The following is a 19,465-nucleotide window of genomic DNA, read 5'->3' as shown; positions in this document are numbered from 1 at the left end:
TGTGTGTGTGTGTGTGTGTGTGTGTGTGTGTGTATTTCAAAGTTTGTAGATGCATTACTCTCATGACCAGGAGTCTGGCGTTTACTCACTAGGCAATTGAGAGCCATTTAAAGAAAATGCTTGGACATGTATATATCCCCGAGTACTGTGTACTTGGGAGTATTACTGGCTGAAAGTTCTAGAAATAGACTTGATATGCAATGTTTACATTTTGAAAGGTTCTCCCAAATTATCTACGTAAGAGATGCATGTTCCCGCCAACAGTCTAAACACATATGCATTTCCCCACATCACTGTTTAACCCTTGATATTATACAGACTTAAACTTTTTGTAGCACTTATTTCATTTCTGAATCATTAGTAAGATTGGGTAGGTACCTTTTCACATGCTTACATGCTACTTGGATTTTTTTTTTCCTATGAGTTGTCTCCTCTTATTCTTTGTCCAGTTTTTCTAATGGAATGCTTTGTCTATTTCTTATCAATCTGTATCAAGTCTATACATTGCAGCCAACAGCCCATCGACTGTTATAAATGTTGAAAATAATTTCCTCAAGTCTTCTGTCTGTATTTAGACTTTCCGAGTGGTATCTTTTGTCATTTACAAGTTTAAATATTTATATAGGTAAATCTGTCAATCTTTTAAAATAGAACTTTCTGGTTTTATTGTCAAGCACAGTAAGATATATTATAGAAATATCGTCCTTATTTTTCCTAACGTGTTCTGGTAGTTTAACTTTTGTGTTTAGAACATGACTCCATTTGGTAGGAGTTTTTTTTGTATGGTGTGAGGTAGATGTCTTATATGGCATATTATTCTTGTAAAAAATGCTGGATTTGTGAATATTTATTAAATTTTATTGATCTCTATTCATAAGTGAATTTGCACTATAATTTCTACCTCATAACATTTTGGTGTTTTTTTTTTAATTTTTTTTCAACGTTTATTTATTTTTGGGACAGAGAGAGACAGAGCATGAACGGGGGAGGGGCAGAGAGAGAGGGAGACACAGAATCGGAAACAGGCTCCAGGCTCTGAGCCATCAGCCCAGAGCCTGACGCGGGGCTCGAACCCACGGACCGCGAGATCGTGACCTGGCTGAAGTCGGACGCTTAACCGACTGCGCCACCCAGGCGCCCCTACCTCATAACATTTTGGAAGGACATGACCTAGTTGTTAACAGTTGTTACCTCTGTAAAGTGCAAGGAAGAAGCAAGGATACTATTTTGAATACTTCTGTACTTAAAATATTCCTTCAGAGAGTGATATTACATTTCTAATTTAATAAAATAAAAATTTTGATTGCTGTTGAGGAAGGCTGTAAATGTCAGTCTAGGTCTCGGGCAGATGACTGATAAAAATAAAGGGCTGATCAAAAAGTAAGGGATGTGAAGGGCTAAAGCCTAAACAAAGGTGGGGAGAAGAGAGAGGAAAGGCTAGTTCGAGAACACTGAAGATGGACCTTAGGGGAATAAAACGGAGAGGCAAAGAGTAAGATCAGAAGAGTGTTTTCATGCTGTCAATTGCCAAAACGTCTGGCAGAAAACGATGATGTTGACATTTTCTGATCATTAATGGTTTGGTGTATCTTTCATGAGAGGTAAGGAGAGAACCTGAAAACAACCTGAACCCACAGCATATTCATGTACAACATCTACTGCATTCAACCTGTTTTCTCTTCTTTTCTGCAAAAAGGATCCAAGCATACTCCCTGCCCTAAGGAAACATCTGTATCATTTGTTACTAAGTTTTTTCCAATGAGGGTAATTTACCTTGCCTTCTGGTTTTTACCTATAGTCAAATGTGTTTCTATGACAGAACTTACTGTTCCTAAGATCGCTGGGTTTTTTTGTTTGTTTGTTTTTGTTTTTGTTTTTCTGGACAACTGTTCCATTTCCTTAGCATGATGTCAGTCCCCAGAGCCTCTGGTCCTCCAAGGAACATTCAACAACAGTCCTTAGCTCCAGGAGGAAGCCGTGCCTATCACTGACTCTGGCACAGGCAGTACATCTTGACTAAAGAAGAGCTTCCTCATGAGACACCATGTAAGCCCTATTTTGAGAACAGAAACCCCCTTTCCTACTTCTGGAAAGCATGGGGGAAAGACAGAGAAAGATTTGGTGGTCAGAAAACATACACATTTGATATTTTCCCTTTGGTACCTAGAAAAATGAACCAGCCTGTGCTACTTAACTATACCTGATGTTTAAAACCCTGATTTATGACGCATTCACGTATCCCCATTATAACAGCATTTAGATCCGTGTTCAGCTGGGAGACCCTGGCTGCTGAATTCAGAGAGATTAATAGCTTCTTCTTTTGAATTATTTTTCCTATTGTTTTCATGTTAAAGTTACTTTTTACACAAAGATGTATGCTCAGTGGGATCAGAAAGAAAGGATCTGGCTATTATTTTCTGTTTGTCTAGATAGGAACATGTGGCTTCTGGGACAGATAGACTTATTTCTTGGAACTTAACATTGATTCAAAGGCTGTTATCTTTTCTCATAAAATATTCTGTTACTCTTAGGTAGGAATTTCTAAAACTGAGGCCAGAAAATGGTCCTGGGGCCAAAAAATATCAACTGAAAGATTCTGATCATTGAGAAAAAAAAATATGAACTTGTCTGATTTGATTATAAAACTTAGCTCTCAAAAGGCTGAGCCATCGATGTTCCTAACGCTGAATTCTTTCACAACGAAGCAACCAATGAACAGCATCAATAACTTAACATAAAAATCAACTTTTCCTTTTCTCTTACTTTGTTTAGCTTTCAATTAAAAACGTTATTATTGTTATTAATTTTTGCATTTCAATACCAATTTCCAAAAGGTATAAGGCAACATAAATGTGAGGCTCGTTGGGTCAGGGAGGGGTTTACCAGTGATTACTGTCTGACAGCTAATCTGCTCAGGCTTTTGTCAGGAGTTCGGAAAGGTATTCAAGCAGAGGCTCCACCAGAGGAACAGTCGCGATTTTTAGAAACCTAACAACATATAATTTTGTTACATTTGCATTCAAATACATGCTAGCTTTAAAAAAATGCACCTGCTTGTTTCTATGACAATAGGCACAGCGAAATGATGCTCGTACAGATGTGATGATGACTGTCACCCCGTCACTGCTGTTATTTTTTTCTTGAACAATTCATCAAATTCTTCTCTGCTCTCTACCATTCAACCATTTGATATGCCTCAGTAGACAAAACTATGCCACGGAAGCCGAAAGGATGTTTTGCTAATACTAAGAACCAAGAGACATTATTCAATTGTTATCCCTGAGACAATGTCTATTGACTTTGCTAATTGGATAATCACCGTTCTTCTATAATTCAGTAGTAAAATATTTTATAGCTAGCAGGATGGGGTTGCCTCCTAATCAATGCTCGTCACAAAATACTTATTGTTTTTAATACAGGTTATTTTTTAAAAATATTATGTTGTGTCTTTACATATAATAGCATATAGTCCAGAAACATCCAAAGCATTATAAATATACACCTTGAAATGATACATTATTTGAAAAAAATCAGTGTTTTTTTTTTTTTTTTGCTTCTATGCAGTAACCATTATAACTATCAAAGACAATAAACTTCTTAAAAGACATGATGCCATTATGCGTTTTTAAAAATACTGGACAGTCTAGCTACATGGAAATTATAATAAAAATTAAATTACTAATGAATGTGTATACTACCTCATATAATGTGATGACACCATATGTTTGAATCGGTTCCCGCCACTGAAGAAATATCTTCTCTTCAAAAGTACTTCCTTGGATGGATTCAGTGGGAACAGCACCTGGCACTAGAAGGGGGGGGAAATCAATAAAAGTTTGAGTGACCCCCCTCAAAATTAGATTTTTCTAGATATATTAGATTTTTAACTCTCAATTGAGACATAAGATTTAATAGGCCACAGATACATTGTTTTCCTTTAAAAATACGAAATTTAAAACCACTTAAATGGTTTTAGCACTGTCTTTATAAAGAAAATAATTCCATCATTTTTTTTTCTTTAAAACATGAATCAATTACACAAAGATCAGTAATTACCTTTGAAATGAACTTTTGTATTCTTCAGAAATAAGGAAAAATACAGAGCAATAATAATTCCCACACACTGCTTGTGAGAGTGGAAATTGGTACAGCCACTTTGGAAAACAATTTGGTAATGGTAGTACTTAGTAAAGTTAAAGAGGCATGTATCATGTGACCCACTTCTAGGTATATTTCCGAGTAATATTCTTGCACATATACACCAGGAGACATACACTTATTGTCAATACAGCATTTTTTAAATGTTTATTTTATTTCTTTTGAGAGAGAGGGGGAGAGAGGGAGAGAGAGAAAAAGAAAGAGAGAGAGAGCGAGAGCGAGAGCGCTCATGCATGCAGAGCAGGAAAGAAGGCAGAGAGAGGAGAGATAGAATCCCAAGCAGGCCCCGCCTTGTCAGCACAGAGTCCAATTCAGGGCTCAATCTCACGAATCCTGAGATCATGACCTGAGCCAAAATCAAGAGTCAGGAGCTTAACCGACTGAGCCACCCTGGTGCCCAACAGAGCATTTTTTAATAAAAATAATAAATTGGAGACAAACCAAATGGTAGGAAAGAATGTTTTAGTCATACAATATGATACAAAAAAAGACTGAAAATAAATGGCAGCTATGTACATTATCATGAATGGATTTTATATTTATAATTTTATATTTTTATATATTTTATATTATTGAGGAACAAAAGCATGTGAAAGAAAAATAGATATGAACTGCTGTACTGATCTTTAATGTGTTACATATGCACAAAATACATGTTTTAAAACGATGTGATATAGATGAAATAATATGTAATAAATATGTTTTAAAAATATTTTATATATTAATGATTACAAAAACTGGGAATTTTGATGCCACTGTAAAAAATGTTTATTTATTTTGAGAGAGAGAGAGAGAGAGAGAGGAGAAGGGACAGAGAGAGAGGGGGAGAATCCCAAGCAGGCTCCACACTGTCAGCACAGAGCCCAATATGAGGTTCAATATCACAAACTGTGAGATGATGACCGAGTTGAAATCAAGAGCAGGACACTTAACCAACTAAGCCATCCAGGTGCCCCTTTGGTGTGACTTTTTTAAAAACCTGAACTAACTAGTTTTCAAAAAAAAAAAATCTAATGGGCATAAGGGAAGGTGGAAATTTACCTGCCAATTTTCTATAAAATAACATTTAATATTGCTTAAAAATATTATTTATCTCCTCTTCATTTAAATTCCTTTTTTGCACATATGCTTTATATTATATATAATTTAGTGCATTGGTGTGTTTATCCTATTTAAAAACTAGTATACCTGTAGTATTTCTACATATATTTGAAGGTGCATGATCAAATTTTTTGGTGACAGTGTGAGTAATCAAACAGTGGTAGGAGAGGCCTCACACTTCTCAAAACTTATTACAAAGCTATTATATCATGACAATGTGGTACTGACATAAAGATAAGCGTACAGATTAGTGGAAGAGAATTGAGAATACAACAACAAATCTCTACATTTGCAGTCAGGTGGTATTCATGAAAGGTGCCAGGAAAATTTAATTGGGAGATAATAACCTTTTCAACAAATGGTGCTGGGACAACTGGATATCCGTATGCAAAAAAATGAAGTTGGATTCTTACCTCACACCATATATAAAGTTTACATCAAAATAGATTAAAGAGATAAATGTATGAGCTAAAACTACAAAACTCTTAGAATGAAACACAGGCGTCAATATTCATGACCTTGGATTAGGCCACAGTTTCTTGGACATGACACCAAAAGCACACATACACAAAAAAAGTAGATAAAGTACATCATCAGAATGAAAGCCTTTGTGCTTCCAGTGGCATTATCAAGAAAGTGAAAAGGCAACACACTGAATAGGAGAAAATTTTTGCAAATCATTTATCTGGCAAGAGACTTGTATCTTAAATACATAAAGAACTATTAAAACCCAGTAAGAAAACAAATAATCCAATTAAAAATGGGCAAAGGGTCTGTATAAATACTTTGCCAAAAAAGATACACAACTGGCCAATAAGCACATGAAAAGATGCTCAACATCAGTAGCCAGCCAGAAAATGCAAATCAAAACCACAATGACATAGTATTTCACACCATTAAAATGGGATAATCCAAAGGCAAATAATAAACATTGCTGAGAATGTGAAGAAACTGAAACCCTCATGTTGAAGGGAATATAAAATCATACAGCTCCTTTGAAAACAACCTAGCAGCTCTTCAAACAGATACACACAGATAAATGTACTGTGTGAATTCCACTCCTAGGTACATACTCAAGAGAACTGAAAACATATATTACTCAAAAAATTATACATGAATATTAAAATAAAATCATGAATATTAATATATAAATATTAATAGCATTTTCATAATAGCTCAAGTGGAAACAACCCAAATGTTCATCAACTCATGAATGGATAAACATCTCAATACAGTTTAAAAAGGGGGTTAGAGAATGTTTTAGATTGTGGGAGGATATGAATAGACCTTTAAGGGTTGGTAAGATGTCCAAGGTTGGAAAGGCTGCCTAGAATTTCAAAAGGACTCATAGGTAGTACACATTTTTTTAGTTGAGGGGCTACTGAGGTAGATGTAAGATTTTATACTTATTTTAAACACAGCTAAGTATAGCTTGGCAGAAAAAAAAAGATACAGATTCAGATTCAGACGTGAGGACTGGGTTATGATTTAAGACTTTTCAGTAATTATTTATTTATGTATTATTTTTGAGGGGGGAGGGGCAGAGGAAGAGAGAGGGAGAGAGAGAATCTCAAGCAGATTCCACATCCAGCACAGAGCCCAACGTGGGACTCAATCTCTTAACTCTGGGATCCCGACCTGAGCCAAAATCAAAAGTCAGACACTTAACCGACTGAGCCACCCAGGCACCCCAAGACTTTTCAGTAATTAAAGTGTACAATTTTGGACAATTCACTGAACCTCTTTGGGCCTCAGTTTCCTCATGTCTAAAATGAGGAAGTTGGACTAAGTTCACCTCTACCATCCAAACTCTAAATAACACATAAATACGAAAATAATTGTTTATCTCAGGTTGAAGGAACTGATGTGAAACTATGCAGAAATAAAGAAAACCAACACATTTAAGAAGTTATAACACTGATAGGTTCTAAGAAAATTCAGAGTCCAGAATTTAAGATGGTAATATTCATCAATCAGAAGCTGAAGTAAAATGGGCCATGCCAGTGAAAACTCTAATTAGTCTCTTCCTCTTGACCTTGAAAGTGTTTATTATGACATCATCATCAGTCTTCTCGTGGTATCAAGGCAAATATGAGTGGTTCTATTATTCTGAGATGATATTTCCTATTGAGAATACTTACTAATCTATGTATGTGCAGATGTAAAGAGGTGAAGACTTAGAAAAAAATATATCTTTGGTTTCATTCAGTTAGTTTAAATCATAGTAAAATAAAATGGGAAAGTCAAAATTATGCTGAAGAGAGGACAACTTAAAGGGGTAAACTTATTAAAATGTACTGGAGATCCTGTACTTGATGGCACTATGGACATGTTAACAAGAAAACCTAACTGAGATTCGTATATATATCATATATGTGGATATTATATAAATATATATGTACACTATATTTATAGATAATTATATATGTATATATGTACATATACATGCATATATAATATATAAATGAATATATATAAATGATTAAATAATAATAAATAATATAAATGAATGTATATACATAATATACATATATATTTTTAAGGTCAGGAGCAAACAAAGTAAACTAAAATAAAATACCGGAAGAGTTGAATAAATTAGGAATAACAGTGTCTCACAGGAACTTAGGTCTACTACCTGTTTTCAGAAGTTCTTAGAAATTCAGGATTTGGGATAAATAAGCTTTAGTTTCTAAGTTTGTGGAACTGAGCTCTAGTCTTGTGATATCTTTAACAGTGATAAAGAGGTAATTTTTTCCATGTACTTTCTCATGAAATAAATACTCAATAAACATATTTTACCAGAGTAAAATTCATAATGTTCAATGAACTGTAGCCTTTTATAATGGTAGACACATAAAGTGACCACCCCATTTTTTTCAAACTCAGAAATGACAATTATTCTATTTTTGTCTTTTTTCTCTTTCTCTGTTTTCGAAGTCTTTGTTGTTAGGAAATAAAATTTGAAATAAAAGCTTTTCTAATTAACTGCATGCCCGTGTGCTACGGACACAGTAGAATTTTTTTTGGAAGTCATGCATGCCCCAACTTCTGGGACTAGCAAGATAATTTACACAAAAAGGTAAGTTATTCTTACCTCATGTTCTGATGGAACTTAACAGAACTCCCATCTCCTGTCCTTTCTCAATTCGAAACCCAAAAGTAGTGACTGGGTTCGCTCACATGGCTTTGAGTAAGACACACCTGCTCGTCTCTAGAAAGGACTACATATCATCTTCCCTCTCCTTGGTTAAAACATTACTGTTGATGAAAACCTCAATGAGGTGATGATCAGCAAACTTTACTGTTTTATCTAAAGACGAACAGAACACTTCTGAGTGTTTTATTTCGCAATCTGTATCGTGCCTATTGTTACAGAAGAAGAATAGAAGGCTTCTTCTCTCCAGTTTGTGGTTAAGAGACGAAAAGATTAAATATAACAAAAAGAGCAAGGAAAGGTCACAAGGAGTTGCTTTGAATCACTGCAACAACAATAATGATCGCTCATTAAAGGCCTCTCTCTGTCAGCTACAAATGGCTCTCTATGTAAATTTCCTCTAACTCTAATATGCTTGACAACTCTTATTATTCTCACTTTTCAGATGAGGGAATTAAAGCCCATAGATTAAAAGATTCTTATCAGGTGCAAAGGAGGTCAGAGGGGTGAGAGTGCTACAGGCGGGAGGAGTTGGAGGCAGCTTTGTGAAGGACCTGAAGCCTGAGGAGCCCTTTGGAGGGCAGCAGAGGACATGGAAGCGAGATGCAGCCAGGTGGACGGCAGGCGGCGCTGGAGAGCAGACCTGGAGGAAGAGCGTGGAATGGAAAGGACATGGCCTACCAGACCTGCTGCCTGCGTGACATTCTGGGCAGAATGATCTGCACTGGAGGAAAAGTCACTAGTTCTAGAGTATGAGCCAGGAAAGCAGAAGACCTTGGAAGCCAAGATTTAAACAAAGTCAATGACAGCTCTGTGGAGAGAGTGACACGATACAAATGTATTTTTATATTGTGATTAAAACGTTTTTATTTCAAGTATAATTAGCATACAGTGTTATGTTAGTGTTAGGTGTACCATATGATTCCATGATTCTATACATTTCTCAGTGCTCATCAGCATAAGTGTACTTCTAATCCCTTTTATCTATTCCACCCATTCCCCCCCCCCCCCCCCACCTACCTCTCCTCTGGCAACTACCAGTTTGTCCTCTGTATTTAAGTCTGTTTTTTGGTTTCTCTCTTTTTTTTCCCCTTTGTTCATTTGTTTTGTTTCTTAAATTCCACATATGAGTGATTTGATATGGTGTTTGTCTTTCTCTAACTTATTTCACTTTGCATTATACTCTCTAGGGTCCATCCATGCCATGTGGCAAGATTTCATTCTTTTTTACAGCTGAGTAATATTCCATATATTGTCCGTCTATATGTGGACACCTGGGTTGCTTCTATATCTTGATTATTGTAAGTAATGTCACAATAAAAATAGGGGTGCACATACCTTTTTTAATTAGTGTTTTCAATTTTTTGGATTAATACTCAGTAGTAGATTTACTGGATCATATGTTAATTCTATTTTTAATTTCTTGAGGAAACCCCATAATGTTTTCCACAGTGGCTGTAGCAGTATATGTTCCCACCAACAGCGCACAGAGTTCCTTTTTCTCCACATCCCTACCAACACTTGTTATTTCTTGTGTTTTTGATTTTAGCCATTCTGACAGGTATAAGGTGACATCTCATTGTGGTTTTAACTTGCATTTCTCTGATGATGAGTGATGTTGAGCATCTCTTCATGTGTCTATTGGCCATCTGTGTGTCTTCTTTGGAAAAATGTCTCTTCAGGTCTTTTGCCTGTTTTTAAATTGGATCATTTGTTTTCTTGGCACTGAATTGTATATGTTCTTTGTATATGTTTGATATTAACCTCTGCAGCTATATCATCTGCAAATATCTTCTCCCATTCAGTAGGTTGCCTTTTTGATGTTTTGATTATTTCCTTTGCTACGCAAAAGCTGTTTATTTTGATGCAGTCCCAACAGTTCAATTTTCCTTTTCTTTTACCTTGCCAGAGGAGACATACCTAGAAAAATGTCTCCACAGCTGATGTCAAAGAGAGAGGACTCAACTAAATAAAATCAGAAACGAAGGAGGAGAAATAACAGAGATGCAGGAGTATTTTAAACATGTTTTGTGGCTGAGTAGGCAACATTAAAATGGGCAAAAGCTGGAACCACCAAGGAAGGTTAGAAATTTCAGCATGTAGGGGTGCCTGGGTGGCTCAGTCAGTTAAGCCTCCGACTTCAGCTCAGGTCATGATCTCACAGTCCATGAGTTCAAGCCCCATGTCGGGCTCTGTGCTGACAGCTCAGAGCCTGAAACCTGCTTTAGATTCTGTGCCTCCCTCTCTCTCTGCCCCTCCCCTGCTCACGCTCTGTCTCTCTCTGTCTCTCAATAATAAATAAACATTAAAAAAAAAAATTAGGGGCCCCTGGGTGGCTCAGTCAGTTAAGTGTCTGACTTCTGCTCAGGTCATGATCTCATAGCTCGTGGGTTCGAGCCCCGTATTGGGTTCTGTGCTGACAGCTCAGAGCCTGGAGCCTGCTTCGGAATCTGGGTCTCCCTCTCTCTCTGCCCCTCCCCTGATCGTGCTCTGTCTCTCTCTGTCTCAATTTAAAAAAATTAAAAAAGAAAAGAAATTTCAGCATGCAATAACGAGGATCCAGATATAGGTAGTGGAAATTGAGAGAAAAGAACAAGTTAGTATTTTGGAAGTAGAAACAACAGGAGTTAGAACCAAATTAAGCATAGAAATATGGAGGTGGGGGTCAGAGGTGGCCAACTGATAATGTTGACACCTTATTCCACTTTTCTGGAAGATGACCAAGAACTCAGAGAAACAGAGACGGGGCCCCGAGTCTCAGCCCTGATTGGGTGACCTGAAGGAGGCTAATATTCCTGACAAAAATAACTGCAGTGAGACAACTATTTGAAAGCAACCAGCACAGGCAGGGCTTGATGGGGCTACAGAAAAGAAAAGAGAAATCTGTGGGATGAGCTCATCATTTACTCTGGCCGGTTCCCATAATCGGTGATCAAGGATCACTGCATAATCAGTTGCATGAAGAAAAAGGAAAAAAGTGAAATATCTTTTGCCCAGGAATAAGTAAGTGTATTCACTTAATGGGCTTCTCAAGTTCCTTGCCATCTTATTCTGATGCCTGGCAAAGAAATTTTAGGCCAAATATATGATATGCTACCACCATATTTTATGTGCCATATGTACATATTATTGTGCGCGAGGGTCCCCTGTATAAGCAATGTAAAAGCTCATTTGTGTCCATGCTCTGGGATTCAATGGATAATTTTACTATGTTAAATTATTTTAGAGGTTTACTGCAACTCTGTATTTGCTTTCTTTGATGAGTTGCTAGTGACATGCACTGCCTATTTGTTAAATCCTTGTTTATTGAGGTAATATCCAATTATAATATTGGTCCTATGGGAAAGTATCATCTATCCCATGGCCAGCAACCTAATGAGGTAATTTCTCAGCATTGTGCTGAAAAGCAAGGGCAGCCTCTATTTTGTGCTGAATTTTTATCTGAACTATGAAATATGTTTCAGAATGCCATGTAAATATATTTAAATAAGCATTTCATATAATCTCCTACCCAAACAACAACTCTTAAGTCTAGCATGATAATAAAATTTGAATGAAGAACTATTTAGAGCAATGTAGGGTAATTACATATAGAAAGGCAACTGTACGATGCATAAAGAATTAAAATAAACTTCTGTATCTTTACTCCTTTACCCTTTTACATCGGTGCTTAAATTCAGAGGCACAGATACACATTTATATTTTTCAACACAGTAACTCATTCCTTCACTTTCATTACAGAGATCTCAACCTAAAAGAAGTAACGGGCTGTTTCTTTGAAAGAATATGTATTTCATGTAAACATATCATTTAAAAGTACTTACAGTCTTCATCTGTCTGTACTATGAGTTCTTGACTTTCTTTCCGTCCCTCGGGATTCATGAGGATGAGTTTCACGCTGACGTTGGTGTATGGTGAGAGGTTAGTGATCGTATGTTGAGGGTGTGAATTATCTGTGTCCCAGCTTACTTCTTCTCGCACTTGTTCCTGCCCTCCCACTTGGTAACAGTAGTGGACCGTGAGATTATAGCTATGGCAGCGAGTTACGTTATATCCGAATGGCTCCCAGCGGATGGTGATTTGTCGAGACTTGACTTCCACCACTTCCAGTTTTCTTGGGCCACGCATGGGATCTAATACAGAAAAGAAAGGAGGAACAAGAAAACAGAAGAGAAATGAATTGTAAGAGGTCGGTGAAGCCCAGATGTCACAGACAGTCTTAGTTGTCCCGAATATCTGGTCTCTTCCATGATAACAAAATCCCTAAATCGTAACTGGGCATCAGGCCACCCAGAATAAAGAGCGGAATCTTCAGTGGCTTCTGCAGCGAGGTGTGGCTCTGTGTCTAAATTCTGGTGATTGGCATACAAGATGAGATCAAGAACGGTTTCTGGGAGGCGTCCTTAAAAGGAGCTCACCATCTTTTCTCCTTCTTCCTTCCTGTTTGCTGGATTGAGGATATGATGTTTTTCGCTCATGCCAACAGGATGGGCCATGAGGCACATAAACATTAACCATTCGAAGCAATGATGAAGGACCCACCAGAGTTTCTACTAATCACTGAGTTACCATTCTATCCCTGAACGGACAACTTCCAAAATTTTCATTAGAGGGAAATACAGTGCTTTTCTTTAAGGCTCTTCTCCTCTGAGGCTCTGACACATGAAACCAATCTCAATGTGAATTGACAAATATGTTTTATCTTTTAAAATTAATTTACAATTACGTAATTGGAAAACATAAGAGAAAAAGCTTGAGAATTCAGCATGAAATAACCTAACGATTAGAGAGCATAAACCTCTGAGCAGGACTCCAGGCCTTTTCTGCGTTTTGATTTGCATAGAATTTCATGCAATTACTCTACAAGTAGTTCTTTCCTATCCCTGACAATGTCTTCATATTACTGCTGAGCCCAAGCTCCAGATACAGAGTTTCAAACTTAGAAATCTAAATGATTTGCAGGGACTGTATAAGTATTTTAAAGGTTTTAAAAGAAAGAATATATACAGAGAAAGCTTTAACTTGTTCCTGAGATGATGATGAAAACCACAGTACTAAATACATAATATTTGGGGTGCCTGGGTGGCTCAGATGGTTAAACATCTAACTCTTGATTTCTTACGTTCGAGAGATCAAGCCCCGTGTCAGGCTCCTTGCTGTTAGCTTGGGATTCTCTCTCTCCCTCCCTCTCTGCCCCTCCCCTGCTCATGTTCTCTCTCTCTCTGTCTCTCTCTCTCAAAAAAACAAACTTTAAAAATAAAAATGGGGTCCCTGGGTGGCTCATTCCATTAAGCATCCGACTTCGGCTCAGGTCATGAGCTCATGGTTTGTAGGTTCAAGCCCTGTGTTGGGCTCTGTGCTGGCAGCTCAGAACCTGGAGCCTGCTTCAGATGCTGTGTCTCCCTCTCTCTCTCTATGCCCCTCCCTCCCCTGCTTGTGTTCTCCCTCTGTCTCTCAATAAAATGAATACATGTAAAAAAGATACATAACATTTATTGAGCACTTACTATTTGCTATACACTTTTCTAAGCAGTTTACCTTTTGTGGATTTGCTCATCTAAAATGCTCTGTTTTGGACTATCCATAAATATACTTACTCCATATATTCTGACTTTTTGTTTTCCTGAATTGTGGTCATCACACATGAATGTAAAGAGATCCATGATTGGTAAGGGAAAATCAGCATGAAAACTTGAGAAATAATAGCTATTTACTGTATGTGCACTTATTCTGTGTGACTTGCTTTCTTTACAGTCTCTATTCCTCAAAGCAATCCTGTGAATCAAGTGTTATTCTTCCCAATATACAGATGAAAAAAATTGCAGCCAAGGTGGGTCCAAGAACTTGGTTCAAGGTTTCACTATGGCTCTTGAATTCATATATGTCTGACTACGAACCGTGTTGCTTTAACTCTCTACTGCAGAGTATCTACCAAAATAAAGAAATTATTAGATTTAAATTAGAATGTTCAAGATATCCCCAAACCCACCTAAAATATGACCACAGACTGTAAAATATAATAAAGATCGCATGCATTTAATCTTTGAACAAAAGTGCTTGTGAAGATTCTTTCCTCTTCTCTTTCTAATCCATAGAAGAGGGGTCTACGCCATGTTCCCCATTTCAGCTTTGCCAGAAAACTCTATCTATACTTTGTGGCTATTGGAGATTTGTCTGGACTAACATTGAAGTTCATTTCTTGATTTCCGTTTGTGCATAAATTCCTTGTTTTCTCCATCACTTAGGACGTAGGGAGAACCTAGAACTACTAACTACTTCCTTTCCGGTGACCTCCAACAAATGAAAACACTTCAACAGAAATAATACCTTGGTTTTATATGTGCAAGATGGGATTTATCAGCTAGATATCTGCTCAAACCATAAAATGAGGTTAATAATGATCATCATGCTACTCTGTCCTATAGTAATTCTAGGAACCAAGGACGAGTGAGACAAAAACTCCCCCAGAGAATCCTGAGTGGCATCCTCATGGAATGCACTTATTACTAAATCAATGTCTTATATTTAAATTGCTAGTATTAGGGGAAATATCATAAATAAGTTATTTGTAAATAACATTGACAGTTTTTTCCAGTCTCATGACGTTTTGCAATGTAAAGGAAATGTCTAATTTTATATAATGCTTTGTTAGTTGAATGTTTACAAAACTTTTAATATGCTCCAGATCCCTTATACATAAACAGATTAACAAACATCTCTTTGCCCCTTTCCTTATTAATCACAGGTATCCAAGAGAACTGTTCTAAAGCATTTTCCCAAGGTTTTCATCAATTCTACTTACTAATAAAATGACTAAATGTTTCAGATATTAGTTTAAACAATGAAGTTCTAACTTAATTTCCATAAAAAAAAAACTACTTTCTATTACATAAACAGGCCTGCATCATTTCTTAGTCAAGAAAATACACACATGGACCAAGTTCTCAGTCAAGAAAATACAGGCGTGGACTAAGTTCCAGGAATAAAAAAGCCAAGGGTTCAGTCTACTTACTGGTCAAGTTTTCTTGAAATGCATGCTCGCTTCCCCTCTGTTAATACCTCTAAAAATTCCATCATGGTAAAATCATGTCTCAAACTTCCCATAAATTTGTCAAAGAAAACAGCTAAGCCTAGCACAAAACAACCACATCTGTGGCCAAGGTTCCAGAGTTGCTACTGTCAAAAGGGGTAACTAGCAGACTAGAGACAGAGGCTGTTTGAGGTCTAAACCTTAGATGCAAAGAGGCATGTGCTCATTGGCTTGAATCTTCAAGATTCTGGTTCACCACCAGAACAACACTATCTTACAGAAGCTGTTACAAACAAGATATCACCATTTATGTTCTCTTGGGCCTTTGCCTCGAGTATAATGCTGTTGTGTCTCCTAATATGTCCACGCCAAAATGGCAGGGGCACATCATATCAACAGGGGGCAGGGATGAATGTCACTTTATCGCTCCATTCCAGCCATCCCCTGACTTCTCCACTAGTGGAAAACTTAAGAGAGAAATTGAATCAATACCATGATGCAGAGGCTCCTGGGTAGCTCAGTCAGTTGAGTGCCCAACTCTTGATCTTGGCTCAGGTCATGATCTCGTGGTTTGTGGGATCAAAATCTCCTGCATTGATGGTGTGGAGCCTGACTGGGACGTCCCCTCTCTCTCTCTCTCTCTCTCTCTCTGCCTCCTGCCCACCCTGCTCACACACACACTTTCTCTCTCAAAATAAATAAGTAAACTTAGAAAAAAATACCACAACGCAGGCAACGAGGTCCACCTTCGATGGAGAGCTGTCATTTCTCTCACCAGGGCCAGAAGGTAAGAATTAGTTAAGTGAGATGGGAAAATGGGAGCTGGCAACATAAACTGAACGCTGTGAGTTGCCAACTACCTGTGATGACATTCTTTTTTGAGGGTAACGTTGACAGGATAAGTACAAGGACTAAGGGAATCTGACAATCCTTTCAAGTCATGCTAAGCAAATGGCCTGATTTTATTGCTTTTTTTCGTTTCTTCTGCCATTCTGAAAATCAAGCTCTGATCCAGAAATGGTGTAAAATGGTTACATCTTAAGTTAGTGTTTTATAGAACCTTTATCTTCAATGCGTCTGCTGGAACCATTTCGATTAGCGCACTGCTAAGTGTGAATGAGGCATTCCATGGGGACATTTACTCCAGTGAGTTATACTGATGATCGCTGCAGACTTTGAAGGGCATTGTTGTAGAAATATATCACACCGTAGGCAGTAAATGGCAACTTCATAACCAGAAATGTGTAATTTCAGTCGGCTAATTACAACTCATACTGCATTTCTAGGAGCAGAATGTGAGCACTGCCAAAAACACTTGGAATATATTACTACCATTATATGTGCACAAAATAAATCTCTTAGGGTTAGATAACAGGGTAATTAATTATATTCACAGGACCACTAGGCAGATATTTGCTTCTGTTTCCTCATGATCCTGGAGGTGCTACTGGGGATGCGAGTCGCTTCCGAGGCCGTTCTTCTTCACACTCACACCCTTGGCCCACACTGGAATGGGTCTCATGACAGGCCCCACTGGCGTGAATCATGAGGCCAGGCGGCCCAACCTGGGCCCAGTGACTCACGATAAGAGACTAGAACAGCCTCCCTGAGGAGAGCAATGGCTGTCATGCCTGAAGCTTAGTCAGGGAGTTCTTACCGCTTCCCAGGCTGGCGGCAGCATTTTTCATTCTGTTCTCTTTCTGCCAGTTCCAGCCAGGTTTCATGCAGAGAAGTCTGACAGTCACAGTCCTGACCTGGGGGACCAGCAAGCCCAGTACTAGCCTCCGGCACTTTAGCATCCTATTTAATCAGTGATCCTGGCTCCTTCTACACTCAGTCCTGTTTTCCTACGAATAAGGGCAGAAACTGACTGGGAGGATCAATTTCCACTGCAGGTTCAATTCACAGCTCATTTCTCTGGAACTCTGCTCTTCTATTACAACTACGGTGCTTTTTCAGAAACTCCATTTCAGAACCTGTGAGAGATATTTGGGTGTAATTTTAGGATCCTGTCATTGACAATCAAATACATAGATTACAACCAATGCTCCCGCTAACAGGTTTGTCTTTTCTTCCTCTTCATGAACTATCCAGAGGTCTATTACAATAAAAGCGGTAACAACCGGAATGGCATGGTAGGTCCCCTTTGGCACCTTCAGCTACTGTGTTTCCGCCTTGTCAGTCACACAAAGGGAGACAAAATAATAATGCAACAGCTTTCTTTACTAGCCAGTTAAATCAGAGCAAATACCTGTTTAATTAATATTATATTGGCTTACCCAAGCACTCGATATTCCTCAGAAGCAAAGATTCCAGGCACACGGCACTGTTTTCAAGTGACATAAATATAGCCTTTGAGTCAGTCAATGTTTTCCAGAGTTTAAAAAGTGTCCCTTGTCAGTGAAGTTGAAAATTTAATTCATAAAATTTATTAAATTTAATTTATGCTACCTTACAGGCATCTATATATCTGGGATCTAATTGTAGAAGTTAAAAGTCACCATATGAATAGTCTTTTCCCCCATAAAACTTTTCACAGGTATCATGTGAATTGTTTTTGGATTGTATCATAATTAAAATCAAGAAATGTACTTGAAAATTGTCTATTTTTCTGAAATATTTCACACAATGCTACATAGAAAGAATAGTTTCTTGCCAAACACAAAAAACCCTAAATTTCAAACATCATACTGATTTAAGAGATGAAAAAACAGGCTCACTGAACAAATGAATGGAAGTATAGCAGTGCTAAGGTCGCACAGAATCAAACATTCTCCTTCCTTCCTTGGTCGAGGACGGACATATTCTTCACAATGTCCCATGTGCTTTCCAAGTGTGGGTTTGAACTTGGCCTAAGTGATAAAGGTATGTAATCGACTGGCCCATGTTGCTGGAAAATGTACTCTCCACCTACCACTTTTATTGGTAGTTTTCATTTCCCTCCCAGGAGAAGGCCGAAATTCCTATTCACATTGTAAGGAAAATGTGAAGGATTCTTGCATGACAAAGTGACTACTCGGAGGTGAGACCCTCAGGAAGGAGCCCGAGGCTGCACACACACACTCTAACTAGGAGCAACCACTTACAGCCTGGGGGAGAATTCTCTAGTGGGGTCAGGCGGTACTTGAAAGACAAGAGTGGGAAGATGCTTTGCTTAGTGTTTGGTTTGCACACTAAAAAAAAAAAAAACAAAAAAAACAAAAAAAAACAAAAAACTATCTACCTATCATCTATCTATCTCAGGTGTTTGGTTAATCACCCAACGTGCATGCTTTGAGGAGAATTTCACCAAATCTTTCAGGGTAATATTTTTTCAACAATTTTTTTTTTTTTTTTTAGTGTAACGTTCTTAAGCAAAGTTTGTTGAAAGGCAGGTGGAAAAAAGAGGCAGTGAACAATTTACTGTTGACAACTTCTGAAGAAAAGAAATTTATGCATTGACAAGGCACTCAATAGCAATAGCCTTTGTCATATTTTATTCTGCCTGCATTGATTAACTGCACAGAATAAGGCCAGAAGTCCCACAATGCTTGAAAGACGTTATTCTGTTAAGCATGAGTATTCTTTTCATTGGCGTTAATTTAAGGTCGTTGAAATTTTAAGTAATAAAACCTTGGAAAAGCATTGAAAAGTCCTAAGTAAAACAATCACCTGTGCACCTACTAATATCAAATGTGTTTTTGTGTTTTGCCTCAGATCAGTTTTTACGAAAGAAATAAAATACTACTGATATAAATTCTTGCCACTTTCCTGCAAGCAATCCCAAGGTTATTATGTTTCATTCCCAGACATGTTTTTATACTTTCCTTACATATATCTGGGATGATTACAACTTTACATAAATGCTACCATTCTTTGCAGCTTGAAAATTCATTCAATGTTAGCCAAGTTTAAAAATATAAATCTAGTTATAATTTTAACTGGTGTATAGAATTCTATTAAACAAGCCATAGCTTACTTATAGGTCCCTCCATTGAGAACAGATAGGGTGAGTCTACTTTTTCTCTGTTACAAGCACCGTA

General features: G+C 37.6%; 1 protein-coding gene across 9 annotated transcripts in view; it reads right to left on the bottom strand.

Annotated features, from left to right (window-relative positions):
• The window catches only part of PTPRM (protein tyrosine phosphatase receptor type M), an 806,292-nt gene that overhangs the window by 305,238 nt on the left and 481,589 nt on the right, over nucleotides 1–19,465 (bottom strand). For all 9 annotated transcript variants that reach the window (XM_040479372.1, XM_040479375.1, XM_040479373.1 and 6 more), the window contains 2 exons: nucleotides 12,238–12,546; nucleotides 3,699–3,808 (listed from right to left, as the gene is read on the bottom strand). In XM_040479372.1, coding sequence (XP_040335306.1) covers nucleotides 3,699–3,808; nucleotides 12,238–12,546 — 419 coding nt within the window. The remainder of the gene's footprint in view (nucleotides 1–3,698; nucleotides 3,809–12,237; nucleotides 12,547–19,465) is intronic.

This window comes from Herpailurus yagouaroundi, unplaced genomic scaffold (assembly GCF_014898765.1).
Source record: "Herpailurus yagouaroundi ecotype Mexico unplaced genomic scaffold, PumYag 142, whole genome shotgun sequence".
In the NCBI taxonomy this organism is placed as follows: domain Eukaryota; kingdom Metazoa; phylum Chordata; class Mammalia; order Carnivora; family Felidae; genus Herpailurus; species Herpailurus yagouaroundi.
Note: the sequence above shows the minus strand (reverse complement) of the source record. Positions and strands in the feature narration are given on the sequence as shown.